The sequence below is a fragment of the Stomoxys calcitrans genome, chromosome 3 (genome assembly GCF_963082655.1).
Source record: "Stomoxys calcitrans chromosome 3, idStoCalc2.1, whole genome shotgun sequence".
Lineage (NCBI taxonomy): Eukaryota > Metazoa > Arthropoda > Insecta > Diptera > Muscidae > Stomoxys > Stomoxys calcitrans.
Window position 1 is genome coordinate 40,343,796 of NC_081554.1, and position 16,552 is coordinate 40,360,347.

At 37.5% G+C, this 16,552-nt stretch overlaps 2 protein-coding genes across 3 annotated transcripts in view; one reads left to right on the plus strand and one right to left on the minus strand.

Annotated features, from left to right (window-relative positions):
- The window catches only part of LOC106085988 (guanine nucleotide exchange factor MSS4 homolog), a 96,005-nt gene that overhangs the window by 17,935 nt on the left and 61,518 nt on the right, over nucleotides 1-16,552 (plus strand). The gene's annotated exons all lie outside the window — the stretch shown is intronic.
- The window catches only part of LOC106085997 (uncharacterized), a 39,901-nt gene continuing 24,437 nt past the window's right edge, over nucleotides 1,089-16,552 (minus strand). The window contains exons 2-5 of one of the 2 annotated variants that reach the window (XM_059364389.1): nucleotides 8,805-8,978; nucleotides 8,106-8,665; nucleotides 7,828-8,037; nucleotides 1,089-2,643 (exon numbers count right to left, since the gene is read on the minus strand). In XM_059364389.1, the coding sequence (XP_059220372.1) occupies nucleotides 8,451-8,665; nucleotides 8,805-8,978 (389 nt within the window). In that variant the 3' untranslated portion in view covers nucleotides 1,089-2,643; nucleotides 7,828-8,037; nucleotides 8,106-8,450. Of the gene's footprint in view, nucleotides 2,647-7,827; nucleotides 8,038-8,105; nucleotides 8,666-8,804; nucleotides 8,979-16,552 lie in introns of both variants that reach the window. The other variant, XM_013250491.2, reaches the window with a different exon arrangement.

Genomic DNA, 16,552 nt, shown 5'->3' on the forward strand with positions numbered 1-16,552 from the left:
GCCATATGCAAGACCCTTTCGGCCCTTCTGCATAGCTCGTTCGGATCCTTACCTCTTACAAGTATTATAACATCATCTGCGTAGCAGACGGGTTCAAATCCCTCCTCAGTCAGCAATCGTAATAGGTCATTTGTGGTGGTCACCCATAAGAGTGGCGATAAAATGCCCCCTGTGGCGTGCCCTGTGCCATTTTTAGTCGATCATGGCTATATGGGACTCAAATGAAAGGTATTTGGGAGTAGATTACAAATATGATAGGTGGCGCTTTTTCTCTTAAAAATGCGTCAAATAGGTTAATTAACTCATTATGACAATAAGGGACTCAAATGAAAGGTATTTAAGAGTAGAAAACGAATTTAATATCTAATTTTGGAGCCAAGTGTTTGGGGTATGCCCTAAATGGCAATATGGGGTTCAAATCAGCGGTATTTGGAAGTAAAACACGAATTTGATATCTTTTTTCAGGACAAAGTGCCGGTGGCCACCAAAGCCCCAAAAGACCATCCAAACAGTTCATATTTACAGCCAGTAAAAACTGCTCCACTTAGAGGAGCACCGTTCAGACTCGGCTATAAAAAGGAGGTCCTTTCTCATTGAGCTTAAAAAACTTGAATCGGGCAGCACTCATTGTTATGTGAGAAGTTTGCCCCTGTTACTTAATGGAATGTTCATGGGCAAATTTGCATTTTGCCAAGTGTCTGGGTGGCCATCCCACCCCCGTAATGCCCTTAAACAGAAAATATTTACCAAAGTGGTAAGATAGGGCTCAAAGGAAAGGCATTTGGGAGTAGAGTAAAAGGGAGCTTTGTTTATAGCCAAGTCCGAACGGCTTGCCGCAGTGCGACACCTCTTTGAGAAGAATTTATATGGCCATGCATGGCTTTATACCTCGAAAATTTCACCGGCATTAAGAGGGGATAACCACCGTTTTAAAAATTTTTCCCGCCAGGATTCGTGGCTACAGTGGCACGAATTCGATATCCACATTCAGGGCAAAATGTCCCCACCCTAAAAAGTCATTAGAGAGTTGAATAAGGCGCAGCGGAGCGGGCCAAGTTCGCCTAGTTGGAAATAAAAAAACATTTAAATTATTTTTATTAAATCTTTATTCAATACTTTTTTCCACTTATGACATTTTGAATCAGCACAATTGTTACTATAGAAATACATATTTTTGTAGTGTGTCTTTTGGTTGGTTTATTTCGTTAGTTTTCTGTTTAAAAGACATTGTTTAGATTCGATTTTTTTGAGGATGATGATTATCTACTGTCATCACATAAGGATGCAGAGGATTGCAATTACAATTTTTGCGGAGGAGTGTGGGTTTTTGTAACCATAGCAGTTATGGCAGGGAGGGGGAACAGCTACGCATACAGTGGGTTTGGATAAAAACCAATATGAAAGATAAAATAAAATTACTTGTATCTACCTTATTTTAAAATAAATATTATCTAAAGGGTAATGTTTTCTTCTTTGTATGTATGTATGTGGGTAGAGGGAGAGAGTTATGGTACAACTACATTTACATAATTGCTTTCATTGTTAGCTTTAATAACTTCTGTTTTGGCAGTTGGTCACTAACATCTTTTTGGCGTGTATTGGTATGTGAATGTGTGTATGCGAATGGGGACTTTTACTTTTTTTTTTAACAATTACAACAATTACATATGTATGTATGCATGTGATGGTAATGGTAGGTAGCCAGGGCTTTGGTATGTAGTGCATTTTCAAAATTTTCATAGTTGTCTGCTAATGCTTTACTTTTCATCGCTGTTCTTTGAAATTGTTTAAGTTTTTACTAAATTTTTCTAAAATTTTATTATGCATTTCTTTTGTCGAGAGAGAGAGAGGGGGAGAGAGCAGATTTTAGTATCTTTTTATTTAAAAAAGCTTGGTATATGTGTATGGTCTAATTTTAGAGTTTTTGGAAGTTTCAAATTATTTTGCAAGGTTGAAGGGGTGAAGGAAGGAAGGTAGGAAGAGGTCATTCCGTTGATACAAATTCTCTATAGGGAATTTGTATAGAACCTTTTATTGGGGAATTTCCTATGCAATTTTTTTGGTATTAGCTGCATGTTACTCATTTATGTTTTCACAAATTCAGGATCATTTAACTTATTTCTTGTTATTATTGTAATATTATTATATTTTCTTTCTTGTTTTAAGATTTAACAAATTTTATTAGTTTCGTATTAAATATTTTTTTGTATGTACTTTAAAAAGTTTCTCAAAAAAAGACAAAAAACGCAATATTATTTTTTTTTTGTTTTGTTTTAGGTTTTCTTCACTTGACTTAAATTCAAAAATTTAACGGTAGGCTACAGATACTTTTACACTTTTCCATTAAAAATTCACTTTGTTTTTTTAATACTTTCTGGGAGATTTTATTTTACTTAGTTCGTGTATTGTGTTTTGTTTTGCTCTAAGTTAGTTTTGGTACATTTGGTAAACGAAAAAAAATAGAACTACATTTAGATGAAGAGTTTTTAAAAGAATACATCTTTGTCTTTGATTCTATTACATCATCATATGGTTGTTTGTAGGAATTTTACATTTATTTCGAACTATTGTTTAATTCTTAATGTAAAACCATTCCGGGTTATTGTTTTTTTTCTTCTTTGGATTAAGAAATAATTCAAAAAACTACTGAAAGAAAAGAACAAAATTGAAGATTTGTGAAAATTTCATTACATTTATGAAGGGTTTTTTAACAGTTATGAATATTTTTCGAAAATCATTGTCAATGAAATCCGTTTTTTTGGGTAACCATTGATGGACATTAGCTATATATTCAAGTTTTGAGTCAATCCGTTTGTTTTGAATATTGCCTATATATTGAAGTTGACCTCACTGTTCTGTGTGTCCTGCCAAAGTGTCAATAATGTGGAAACTATGAATAAGGCTAGAATTTTGGGAAGTTTGGGAATCTCGTTAATATTGCCATCCATCATTGTCATCCGAAAGTGCTGATTAAAGCCACCATCCATCCTATGAGTCCTAGCAAAGTATCCAAGTATTGTGTAAAACTATGAATGAGGCTATAATTTTGGGTCCCTAGGTTAAAGGATCTCGCTAATACATGTCATCCAAAATTGCTGGTTAAAACCGTCATCCATCCTCTGAGTCCTAGCAAAGTATCCAAGTATTGTGTTAAATTATGAATAAGACTAGTAATTTGGATTCTATCGTTAAAACGGACGTCTGTAACAGTCATACATGTGTTTTGTTTCGAAAGAAAATTGTGGATCCAATAATGGCTGCACTTCACCCAGAGAGAACCTTACTGCAATTTATTTGGAAGCGGCGAATGTTATGTAAACCCACTGTTTATGACAGTGTTTAACCGATTTTTCTCTTTTAAAGGCGTCTTTCCGGGATATTTCCCGAAAATAAAACTTCCTTTACAGAGGCTTCTTATGTTCTTGGCAAAGACGTTTAACCCATTTTTCTGTCTTAGCGGGTATGTCTCCGGGATATTTTCCGATAGTGGAACTTCTTTTGTAAGAGATTCCAGCATTCTTGCTGAGGACCAAGTCCAATTCCTTGTTTTGCAACTTGCCTTCCGGTTATCAGAGTGGACATTTATTCCCTCTGGTGTTCTCCCTATGTGTGGCTTATGTGAGGTAGGAGTACAGTAGCGCAAGACTCAGCTAAAGAGAATGTCCCAAACTCAGAGATTAACTTTTAAGAAGTTCGCGACAACCAGAGAAAACCATACTGCACATTATTTGGAATCGACGAATGATATGTTAACCGACTGTTTAAGGCAGTGTTTTTCTCCTGTAGAGGTTGTACCTCCTGGATATTTCCCGAAAATATACCTCCGGGATATTTGCCGATAGTGGATATTTGCCGATAGTGGATATTTGTCAATAGTGGAACTTCTTTTGTAATAGATGCCAGTGTTCTTGCTAAGCACCAGGCCCAGTTTCTATCTTCGATAAATCAAAAATTAGTTTCGCAACATGCTCTCCAGTTATTAGAGTGGACATTTATTCCCTCTGCTGTTCTCCATATGGATGGATTTTGTGAAGAGGGGCAAAGAGTGTTAAGTTTCACCTAGAGAAAGTTTCGCATGTTTAGAGATTAACTATCAATGAGTTCACGATGACCAGAGAGAACAACACTGTAATTTATTTGGAATCGACGGATGATATGTCAAACGACTATTTATGGCAGTGTTTACCCGATGTGTCTCTTGTATAGGCCGTCCCTCCGGAATATTTCCCGAAAATAGAACTTTCTTAGCAAGAGCCTTCAATATTCTTGTTCTTGCTAAGCACCAGGCCAGATTCTAACTTCGATTAAGCAAAATCTTGTTTCGCAACGTGCCTTCCAGCTAATAGAGTGGAAATTTATTATTTCTGGTGTTCCTCATATGGATGGATTATGTAAGGAGGGGCAACGATTCACTTCCAAGAAGTTCACGACGACAACGTTAGTCGACATCGAAGCTTGCTAAACACTAGGCAACTTACTGTTGCCAATAAGTGTTCATCCATCCACGAGCTGCCCACTGTTCTGTTCATTTTTTATATGCCACACTCAACCAGCAGTTTTTGTCTGCAGAAAGTGGGAAAGCAGACATTACTGCTGTTTTAGCAAACATAGGGCTGATGTATTAGCAAACAAATCAGCAAACAAAATCTGCTGTTTTGAATAATGCTAATGAGTATGCTACTTTTTATGTTTGCCTGTTACTTATTTTGATTACTATAGGCATTTTTTAGACATTTTTTTAGAAAAGGTGATTTTAATTTGTGGAATATAACTAAAGAAGCTACTTGATCAACATATTGCTTGTACACATGACATCGCATCCATTAGATTACATTTAGAAATGTGGCTGAGCTCGCTCGCATTTTTTGTTATTGCTCTACTAATGTGTGGCCTTTTGTTCCCAAATTTAGAGAAAAAAGATTATGGGAAGTATACTCACCCAGTGGTGATTATAAACGACCACTGAGGCACACATTTACATTTGTATTTTATTTTTTTCTAGCATCCTCTTTATAATTAAGCAGCAGTCATTTTCAGCAAACAACAGACTTTTCAGCAGAAAGTCTGCTGTTCTGACCAATTAGACCTTCATTTATGCAAATAGGTGGCAGAAGCTTGAAGTCCTGAATTACACTATCGTCAGACGTTGGAAAGAAAAATATTTAGTGGAATATGACATGGACGTCGGACTCGATAACCCAACTCCATATCAATGAAAATTAGTCAAAACTGAGATAGTCTATTTAGGCCCCGATAATTAGATGCGAGTTATATACGTCAATATTGCGAGTGAAATCGTACCTAGGCCCATTGTCAAACTTGTACTTCTTGCCATGACAATGCATTTGGGCTGCAATTTCCGCCTGCAAGCGCACGTGCTGCGTCGATGCTCTCGGTTCAAAGTGACGAAGCCAGCCAAACGACTCAAAACGATTTTATTATAGAGGTTTTGCTTCAAATGTTTGGCCGAGTCTTATAAACGCAGCGACTGTTGTCGTCGGTGCCTTGAGTGCTGCGGTGAGCACAAAACTCTACTTCACCCTCACCCATCTCCTAAGAAAACAAATATATTCCAGTGGAATGCTTTAAAGTTGTCGGAATAAACAGCCAAGTAGGGAAAGCAACGATGGACCTGGAATCAGGCCAAATGGTGATAACTAAGCGCGGACGAACAATCGTCGCATCAAAAAATAGGCTCATAATAAACCAGGGTTGTGGAGTCGAAGTCGGTTACTTGAGCCGTAGTCAGAGTTTGGTTCGGAGTTAAGCACTTTCGCCCTGACTCCGAACCGTTATCAGACTCCGGCTTAATACTCCGATTCCTGCATAGACTTCGACCCGGAGTTGGATTCGAGGGCTAGACTCCGCAGCTCAACATTTAGATTTCACAGTCTGAATATTCCACAAATCCTCCTATTAGAGTTTGCGGAAAGTAGAGATGTGCGTGAGTGATTTTCTACTCACGTTCACGAGAAAAAAATTTTACTCACGCACTATTTTTATATGTTGACTCACGTTCACGCACGCTAAAGAGACAAAAATTTAACTCACCCATGCTCACGCACGACTCGCGAGGCCTTAAGTGCTGCGGTGAGCACTAAAATCTACGTCACTCTCACCTATCTCCTAAAAAACCAATCCATTCCAGTGTTACGCTTTAAAGTTGTCAGAATAGACAGCCAAGTAGGGAAAGCAACGACGAGCCTGGAAGCAGGCCAGATGGTGATAACTACGCACGGACGATCAATCAGCGCAACAAAAAAAGGCTCATTATAAACCAGGGTTGCGGAGTCGGTCTATTGAGCCGGAGTAAGAATTTGGTTCGGAGTTCAGCACGCTTGCCCCTACTCCGAATCGTTATCAGACTCCGGCTTAATACTCCGACTCCTACATAGACTCCGACCCGGAGTTGGATTCGAGGACTAGACTCCGCAGCCCTGTTTACAACTCCATCAGATTTTTTGACTCAACTTTAAGATACCACAGTCAAAATTCCACTCCCGTTCACGAGAAAAAAAATTTACTCACGCACTATTTTTTTATGTCGACTGACGTTTAAGCACGCTCACGAGACAAACATTTAACTCACGCATGCTCACGCACGAAGATTTTAATTCAATTACGGCCACGCACGATCACGTGATTGGATTTGGATCTAATTAATTATGTGAATCACGCGTGACACGTGCACACCTCTAGCGGAAGTCTTCTCTCATGAATGAGTGCTGTCGGATTCAAGTTTTAGCTAAATGATAAGGTCCACATTTTTGATAGCCAAATCCAAACACCATTCGGGCGAGCAACACCATATCGACGCGGGCAAATTGCTGCAGGTCTTATTAAAGCCTTTTTATGTGTTGTATTAATGAGACAACCTTTAAGTAGTTCAGTCGCGAACGAGGCGTAATGGAAACTAAAGCAGGCCATGAACAGAACTGATTGGAGACCCATGGGCTATAGCTGGCAATGCAAAAGAGGGAAGTCGTCCATTCGAGAGATACAGTCTAAGTTAGAGCTTGCAAAATAACGATGGCACTATCGATATTATATTTTTTGTCTGAATATTGATCGATTGATATTTTTCCTATCGATACTTTTGGCAAAATATTTTTTTTTTATCAAAATTTAAAAAAGAAAAGATTCGACACTGAATGTATCCTATAGGGCGTCTATAGAGGGCGCAAGTTTCATTCAGATTTTTACTTCTCATTTTCGTTCGAAATGTAGGTGATGTCATATTAACTATAGTATCGATATTAATTATCAGAAATATCGAAAATATCGAATGTTGCGATTATCGATAGTTTGTTGGCACTAGTCTAAATGGATTTTGCTGCAGGTATCTTCAAGTAGCAACCGATTTTGTTAGTCCAAACACAACGTTATAGGCAATTTTGTTGTTTTTTAACTTAATTTTTTTAATGGGGGCCGAGCATGCTTGTTGGTCTTTGTGTCAAGTGTCCAGCTGAGTTGATTGGCTTCGATTACCACCAAAGGCTTTGTTGCTGCTGCGGGACAACAACTGAAAAATCTCGACTTCAGAGTGCCTATATAAATTAATTTTTTTTTTTAATGGGGGCCGAGCATGTTTGTTTGGCTTTGTGTCAAGTGTCCAGATGAGTTGAGTTGATTGGCTTCGATTACCACCAAAGGCTTTGTTGCTGCTGTGGGATCACAACTGACAAATCTCGCATAAGTTAGTTTGACTTCAGACTGCCTCTATAACCTAATCTAACCTAGGGTTTGTGTCATTTAACTTCTCTCAAAAGACTGTTTTCAAGTTCCTGGATTTCATTGACTGTAAATTAAGTTTAAGGAAAATCTTACCATGCTTCTTGAAAGGAACTTGAAGAAATACATGGTAGTTCTAAAAGCCGTTGCAGCATTTGTTCTTATTTTTCTTTCAGTATGGTTCATTTAACTTCTATAGCTGGTGGGGGGTTTTGTGTGCAAATTTCACTTAAAATAAGTTACTTAAATTACCGCATCAGGCTAAGTCCTACATTGGGTGGATTTCTTTGTGGTTTGGGTTTTCAGCTGTAATTTAAAGAAGACAATAATAAATAGTAAATCCTAAAAGCAATAGACGATCGACAAGCCCTTACCTATTTCGTAAAATCAGTTTTAGATTGATTTTTAAAATCCAATAAATTTTGCATTTTATTCGTTTGCGTTTGTTTGTTTGTTCTTCTCTTCTTAAAAATGTTTTAAAGATTTGATAAAAACGAAAAGAAAAAATACTGTTGCTACTATTAAAACCCCATAAGGAACTTAGGATTCAAAATAAAATTACATGAGGCCTTATAATAAAATCTAACATTACAAACAAAATCAACTTAAAAAAAAAACATATTTAACAAAAATGAAAACAACAATAAAATCTAAGGAAAAGAAACGACAAGTAAAAGAAAATTAGCAATTATTGAGATTTGACCAGAGGACACAAGAAATTAAACAAATTTTTTCAGCAATAATGCCACAGCAAAGAATAACGATGTTGCCATGGCTAATGAGGAAACGCCTAGACCGGCAGCGGTATTGCAGTTGTCTTCGGTGCAGGAGCACACCACTTGGCGGCCACCAAAACCGGCGCGTGTGTAGCAGTTATTGTAGTTGGTTTGATTCTGGAAACCACAGGTACGAATGACACGGTTATCTGGGGGTACTGAAGAGAAACGGGAAAAAATAATGGATATAAAAAGTATTGACTTTTGAACGAAAATTCAATATTGGTCAAGTTTTGAACAATACCCCATTTATAGATTAATACAATACATCTAAGGCATCACCTATTCCATACTTACAATTATTTACAGAGAATTCAATGATTTGTGAAATTTTACGACAATATGTTGAAATGCCACGTCCTCTTGTTGAATAGACCTCCTCACAGTCCTTGAGAAGATTATCTGGTGGTATATCCAAAGCACAGTTGGCATCTTTGTGACTGTTGCAGACGTAACATTTAATGGCAGAGCCTGCAAAGAAATTTAACCAAAGTAGCAAATGTTATTGACATCCATTTTCTGCTGTAGACATTAATTAAAACTTTACGCTGTACGAACATACGTTCAACAGGTCTTTTGTATGGTTTGTACACAGCTAAGATTGCAGTTATTACCCTCTTTGCGTCATCATAAATTGTCTCAGCCTATCTTAAGGACCTACTCAGCCATCGAGTGCACTTGTTTATTTTGAATGAAATGACATCATGATTATCAATAATGATTGTCGCACATAATGGTTGAGTATCCTTTTGAGCTACAGTGTTTCAAGATTTCTAAAAGCATTTGTAATTGAAAAACATTAGCATCAAGTGTGCAAATTCGGTAATGTGAGTGGACATTAAGATAAGGTAGAAGTATATATGAAAAAGATTAACAATTCTAGTAAAATTAGGAAAAATAGGTAAAAAGGCTTTGGACACTCATTACCTCGTGTATATATGTAAACCATCTTCGCCATAATACGGCGAAAATGCATTATTTATGCGCCCATAGCAGCTATATCCAAAAATTGTCCGATTTGGATCAGCACGGACATTGAGTGCACTCATAGAAAAACTTTTGCTGAAAATAGCAAACACTGTCTGCTGGATATTAGAAGTTAATTTTGCTGTTATTGTAGCAGTAGTTCTGTTATTACAGCAGTAGTACTGTAATTTCAGAGTAGCAGGCTTACTGCTGAAAAGTCTGTTGTTTGCTGAAAATGATTGCTGCTTAATTATGAAGGGGATGTTAGAAGAAACAAGTTAAAGCGTGCTAATCCGGGCTGAATCTTGGGAACCCAACACCATGGATTCTGCTACAAATTTACGCATACCAAACTTCTGTTAAACCAACAAAAATTAAAGCTTCTAGGAATCGAACAAGGATAATCGAGTGACCGGTTTAAATGGGAGCCAAACCAGGTTGTAGACCGATTTGAACCATGCTTGGTACAGGCAAAATTTGCGGCTTCCAGGGGCTCAAGTCAAATCGGGACATCGGTTTATATGGGGGCTATGCCAAATCTGAACTGATATGGCCCATTTGTAATCCCCAACGTCCTACATCAATAAGAAGTATCTGAGCAACATTTCAAGCCGCTAGCTTTACGTGATTACGCCAGACGGACGGACGGACATCGACTTTGAATGTCGGGACGATTAAGAATATATATATTGAAATTGGAAAAAATCGGTTCAGAATTAGAAAAAGCTACCGTAGGTTTACACGATTTTTACCAATATTGTTATAAAATGAATGACATCTGAGGTAGTGTCAAGTGAAATGGTAGATGGCGTGTTAAGTATGCTAATGTTAGGTAATGTCAAGTGAAATGGAAGATGGCGTGTTAAGTATTTTATTGAATAAGTAATGTTATTTTTAAGTATTGTTATTGAATAACATAATTAACACTCCATGTACCATTTCACTTGACACTTCCTCAGATGTCATGCATTTTTAACATATGTCGTTTACAACAGCTTTCAAAAAGCAAATTAAAACGGGAGAAGCAAATAATTTTGCAAAAGGATACAAAATAATTGCAATTTCTAAATATAATTGATGAAAACTAATAATTTATTGATTTTTTGCTTCACAAAAAAATCTTTAAACGTTACTTTATAAATTGACTTGAAATTTGCGTATATTTCCAATTTATTGTGTGAAAAATGTAAATGCAAAAATTAAAAAAAAAACTTAATATTTCTTTTATTGCGAAATTTTTTTACATATAAACTCTTCTATATACAACAAATAAGTGACAATAATATTTGTTAAAAATCAAACTTTTGCACTGAGTTATTAAGGTTTATGACGTTTGCGACTTTTTCTACGTTTTATACAAGTATACGACGTTTTCGACTTTTACAACTTTTTGACAGTCGGAAACCTAAAAAATCGTCTTACGGACCATCTCTGGTCATACATTTCAGCGAGATCGGAAAAAAATGCGCCTGTTATGAACCCAAGACCTTAAATCGAGAGATCGGTCTATATGGTAGCTATATACAATTTTGGACCGATCTGGGCCATCTTCAAGAAGGATGTTGAAGGGCCTAACACAACTTACTATTCCAAATTTCAACGAAATCAGACAATAGATGCGCCTTTTATGGGCCCAAGACTTTTAATCGAGAGAATATGCTAAATGGCAACTATATCCAAATCTGGACCGATCTAAGCCAACTTGAAAAAAGATATCGAAGGACACAACTCACTGCCTCAAAATACAGCGAATTTGGATAGTAATTGCGCCCTTTATGGACTCAAGATCCTAAATCAAGAAATCGGTCTATAAGGCAGCTATATCCAAATCTGGACCGATTTGGGCCAAACTGAAGAAGGATGTCGAGTAGCCTAACAAAACTCACTGTCTCAAATTTCAGCGAAATCGGATAATAAATGCGCCCTTTATGGAACCAAGACTTTTAATCGAGAGAACAGGGTAAATGGCAACTATATCCAAATTTGGAACGATCTAAGCTAACTTGAAAAAAGATATCGAAGGACACAACTCACTGCCTCAAAATTCAGCGAATTTGGATAGTATTGCGCCCTTTATGGACTCAAGACCTTAAATCGAGAAATCGGTCTATAAGGCAGCTATATCCAAATCTGGACCGATTTGGGCCAAACTGAAGAAGGATGTCGAGTAGCCTAACAAAACTCACTGTCTCAAATTTCAGCGAAATCGGATAATAAATACGGTTTTTAGGGGCCTAAGGGAGGCCACTGTAGCGCAGAGGTTAGCAAGTTTGCCTATGACGCTGAACGCCTGGGTTTGAATCCTGGTGAGACCATCAGAAAAAAATTTTCAGCGGTGGTTTTCCCCTCCTAATGCTGGCAACATTTGTGAGGTACTATGCCAAGTAAAACTTCTCTCCAAAGAGGTGTCGCACTGCGGCACGTCGTTCGGACGCGGCTATAAGAAGGAGGCCCCTTATCATTGAGCTTAAAACTTGAATCGGATTGCACTCATTGATATGTGAGAAGTTTGCCTCTGTTCCTTAGTGGAATGTTCATGGGCAAAATTTGCAATTTGCAAGACCTTAAATCGGCAGATCGGTCTATAATGGGCCTATATCAAGATATAGTCCAATAAAGCCCATCTTGGAACATGATCTGCCTATGGACAAAAAAGTAGTCGTGCAAAGTTTCAGCTCAATATCAATATTTTTAAAGACTCTAGCGTGATTTCAACCGACAGACGGTAGGACATGGCTGGATCGTCTTAGATTTTTACGACTATCAAGACTATATATACTTTATAGGGTCGGAAATGGATATTTCGATGTGTTCCGCACGGAATGACAAAATTAATATACCCCTATCATTCGGTGGTGGAAAAAAATCCAAAAATATGTAAAATACGTATCCATAACATAATTTTTTTTTAACTTTGTCCTTAAAGGCAATTTTTATATATTTCTTCCTCGAAACATTTCATTAAAGCTTTGAGTTGGATACAATTTCATACAGGGTATGGGTCCATTTAACAGTTATCTTATATCTTAGGGAAGAGTATTTGAACCCACAGTCCAGGTTCAGACCGGATAAGAATATATGACGCTAGACTGATTTCCCAAGCGGAGTCCGCTTAACATGATACTCTACAGGACACGTAAAGCGTTTGGCAGGCAAGATGAAACGATAGCAGAGGCGTTGCGAAGAACCTTTAGGCTACGTCAATAGATCAGCAGAAACAAAGGCAACGCACAGTGGTCCAAAAGGCGAAAAAATTGGAATAAGTTCACAACTTTTTGCCTCCTGATATACACCTAGGCCAGTGATCAGCTTGTTGTGCGCCTTAAATACTAAAAAAAGTAAGCTCGAGTATATCTATGTCACGAATTTCATGCTACTGATAAAATCCTTTATAGCTTTCCATTCCACGCCCCTATGTTAGTTTAAGTCTGATATTGTGTCCCCACCTAAAGCCCGGCAAATGATCCAACGCCTCATCATCTACAACATTAGTCCTATACATGCTAACACTTGCCGCACCTACTATAATGATATCCTTATTACTATTTCGCCGTTCTACCGACAGTTTTACAGTGGTACATGCACATTCGTCGCCCCGAAAGCCTTCGAATTCACCAAGTTTACTGAAGGCAGTCCGCTTCCTCCTTACTTATTACTAATTACTACTTACTACTACTCAACTAGAACCCTACACCCAAACGATATCTCAGAGAATGACTCTATCTCTTTTTGACACTTCAAGACCATTCGTGACCTTGCCGTCCTGTTTGCTATAGCCCTGATGGCAATCTTATTGTCCGTAAAGATGTTCACAATGCCGCCGCAATTGTTTGGAGCCCAAATAGAAAATAAAAATGAACAGTTCGTATGTGGAATCGACTTCCGGCAGATGTCTTTCCCGCTGCTTTTTACGACATACAGAAATTCAAAACAGATTCCAATAAACACTACTTTCCTTCCTCCGATCCTTAACTATGCTCTCTAACGCAATGCACTGAATATAAAGGGAACATCCATTGTGTGTTGATTGATTTAAAAAAAATAATGTTTGTTCTCCATATATTTGTTTGGGCCATATTTTCATTTGCGATTTGGGGTGTTATTTCCTGGGGCCAAACTTCATACCACAATCGAATTTCTCGCGTTAACACCATACCACCTTACCCATTCCGTGATCGGCTGGATCTCCGTCTGCAGGACCGTATTATGGCCAGGTAGTCGATAACAGATCTCAGTCCCTGCGTCCTCAATGTGGATTCCTAAGCCCGCATAAACTTCCAGGTGGCAAGATCCAAGACTGAGCCGCTGACAGCAGTATCCTTAAAATGCATTTTTCTCTATCGCAGTCCACCAAACTATAGGGAAGTAAGTTAGTATTGGTCTAATCACACTCTTGTTGATCCAGTGGACCGTCCCCGGATTCAGGTTCAATTTCGAAATCGGACTATAATTGGATGTAGCTGTCGTTAAAGAGCTGCGAGTTTTATAAGACTATTTGATATTTGGGATGGATTCCCAAATATGATTAAGATCGGCTTATAGCCGCCATAAAAGTTGCCTTTATCGTCTGAATTGCTGAAATTTTGTACAGCGCTGAATGTTTATACAGTTGTATTAGGACTTTCCACATCAGTATTGAATATGGTTCACATTGGATAAAGCTGCCATAAAGACGTATATCCCGGTTGAAGGTCTTGAGTAAAAAAATGGCGTTTATTATCTGATATCGCTTCAATTTGAAGAAGTCAGTTGTATTGAAAATTTATCTATGGACATTCCATTATGGAACAAGGGCAAACATCTCACATATCAACGAGTGCTGTCAACGAAGTTTAAGCTTAACGATAAGGGATCTTTTGTAGTTCGAACGGTCTAGTCGATAGTACGGTCCATTTAATATAATGTTTGAAGATTATTTCACAAAAATAGAGATCAAAAGGGTTTAAATCGCTCGATCTAGGTGGCAAATTGACCGGTCCCTTACGTGAAATAAAATGTTCACCGAACTCGCCTCTCAATAAGTCCATTGTTACGCGTGCTGGGTAGCATGTGGCACCATCTTGTTGAAACCACATGTCATGCAAGTCAAGCTCTTGCATTTTAGGCAAAAAAAAGTTGGGTATTATCTCACGGTAGCGCTCATCATTCACAGTTGCGTTACGATTCACATCATCTTTGAAGAAGTACGGTCCAATAGTGCCACCAGCCCATAAACCGCACCAAACTGCTGAAAAATCATCCTTTATAAGGATTCTCGACACCTGAACCGAATATAGTCCAAATCGGCCCATACTTGGCCATTAACATATACATAGTAGGCTTGTAATAAAATAGTATAATAAATATATCCATGGTGGTGGATATCCAAAGTTCAGTACGGCCAAACTTAATGCATTTTTACTTGTTCTTGTTTTTATGCTCAAGAATTAAAATCGGATGATCCGTTTATATGGGAGCAATAGAGACGTATTCAGGACATACTTGACGTAGATGAATAGTAGATGCGATCTTTAGAAAGTAAAATCTAGTGGTCGGGTAATATGGGAGCTATATACGATTATGGATCGATTGAGACTGTACTTGACAAGAATTTTGGTGGTCATAACAGAAATTGGTTTGCTTAATTTCATCCAAATTGGACGACAACTGCGCCCTCTTGATGCTCAAGAAATCAATTCGGGAGTTCGGCTTATATGGGGGTTTTATAAGGTATACTCCGATAATGACGGCGATCAAGAATACCTAAAATCGAAGTTGAATATTGCTTGATGTTGTAAGCGTTATGACAAACTGTATATCTCCCTTGCCCTATAACGGAGTGTACAAGAAGAACATTGAAAAATGAATAGTCAAATTAAATGTAAAGGAGCAAACAAGCATTGGCTTGTTTGTTTAAAGTCATAATAGGGCCCCAGTTTAAAAAAGTCCGCCAAATCGAATAAGCATTGCGCCCCTTGAGAATCTTGGAGGAGATTACATCCTCTTTTTCAATATTTTGTATTTAAAATAAGACAACTATTTTAATTTTTCCTAAATAAAGAGAGACATTTACCCGGTTAAACAACAACTTTATGAAAAAAATCTCTTAAACAATTTTTTGTTGTTCCTTCTTTAGATTGCCGAGTTATTTCCGGTTTACCGCAATAACAATGAATGAAATTTCAATGGTAATGCCTGCCTTCCTTCAACAATTTAGGAAGACAAAATAGACGAATGTTGAGTGGGTGGCTATAACAACCAATTTGTTAGCCTCCACCTTCGTCCACCAGCAAGCATTAGAATAACGCCTTATGCCATAAAGAGTTTTCTTTTGTCCTTTGGTTAGTTATGAACATTTTGTCATGGGTTTTGTATTCTTGTCGTTTCGTCTGTCTAGGTTCATTCTCGCAAAGTAGCTTGTGCAAGGCATTCAAGTGTTATATTTTTTTTTCAATGTCTGAAGTGGATGCAAATTGTGTTATTTAAGAGCACCAACATCATCAGCCAACAACAGCAACATCAGGTTATTAGACAGTCGGGAGGAATAAGAATATGCGAAATATGCTTAGAAATTAAATCATGCTTTTGGCGCATTTGCATAATTATGTGGTCGCAAGTTTGGAGGAAAATACATATTTCTTTAGAGGTCTTATAGGCACAGGATCATAGAATACCATTTTGGGTGTTTTGAGAGTAAGAAAATAATAAGTGACAAAATATAATTGTAAGGAAAATCCGAGTTGAAAAAAGTTGTAAACACTGCAGCTGTTATTTCACTTATCGACATAAATTCCGTAGGATGACGTTGGATTAGGGGATGATAACAAGATATCAATCGAATTGAAATCCGTCTATTAGTTTATATATATCAGTTTTTATTGTAGATATATTTTTTTATTAGGTATTACATTTAGTTATTGCTAGGAACTATTGTAGAATTCATTCTTTCTTTTGTTTCTGTGGAATTACTATAGAATATGTTATTTTCTCATTCATGCATAAAGCTCCCTAGCACTAATTGGTTAAAGTAAGTCTGATCGCAGACTTCTTAATATTTATCCCTACCTTTGTGTTTGTATTTCCTTGGGCTCTATTTTTTT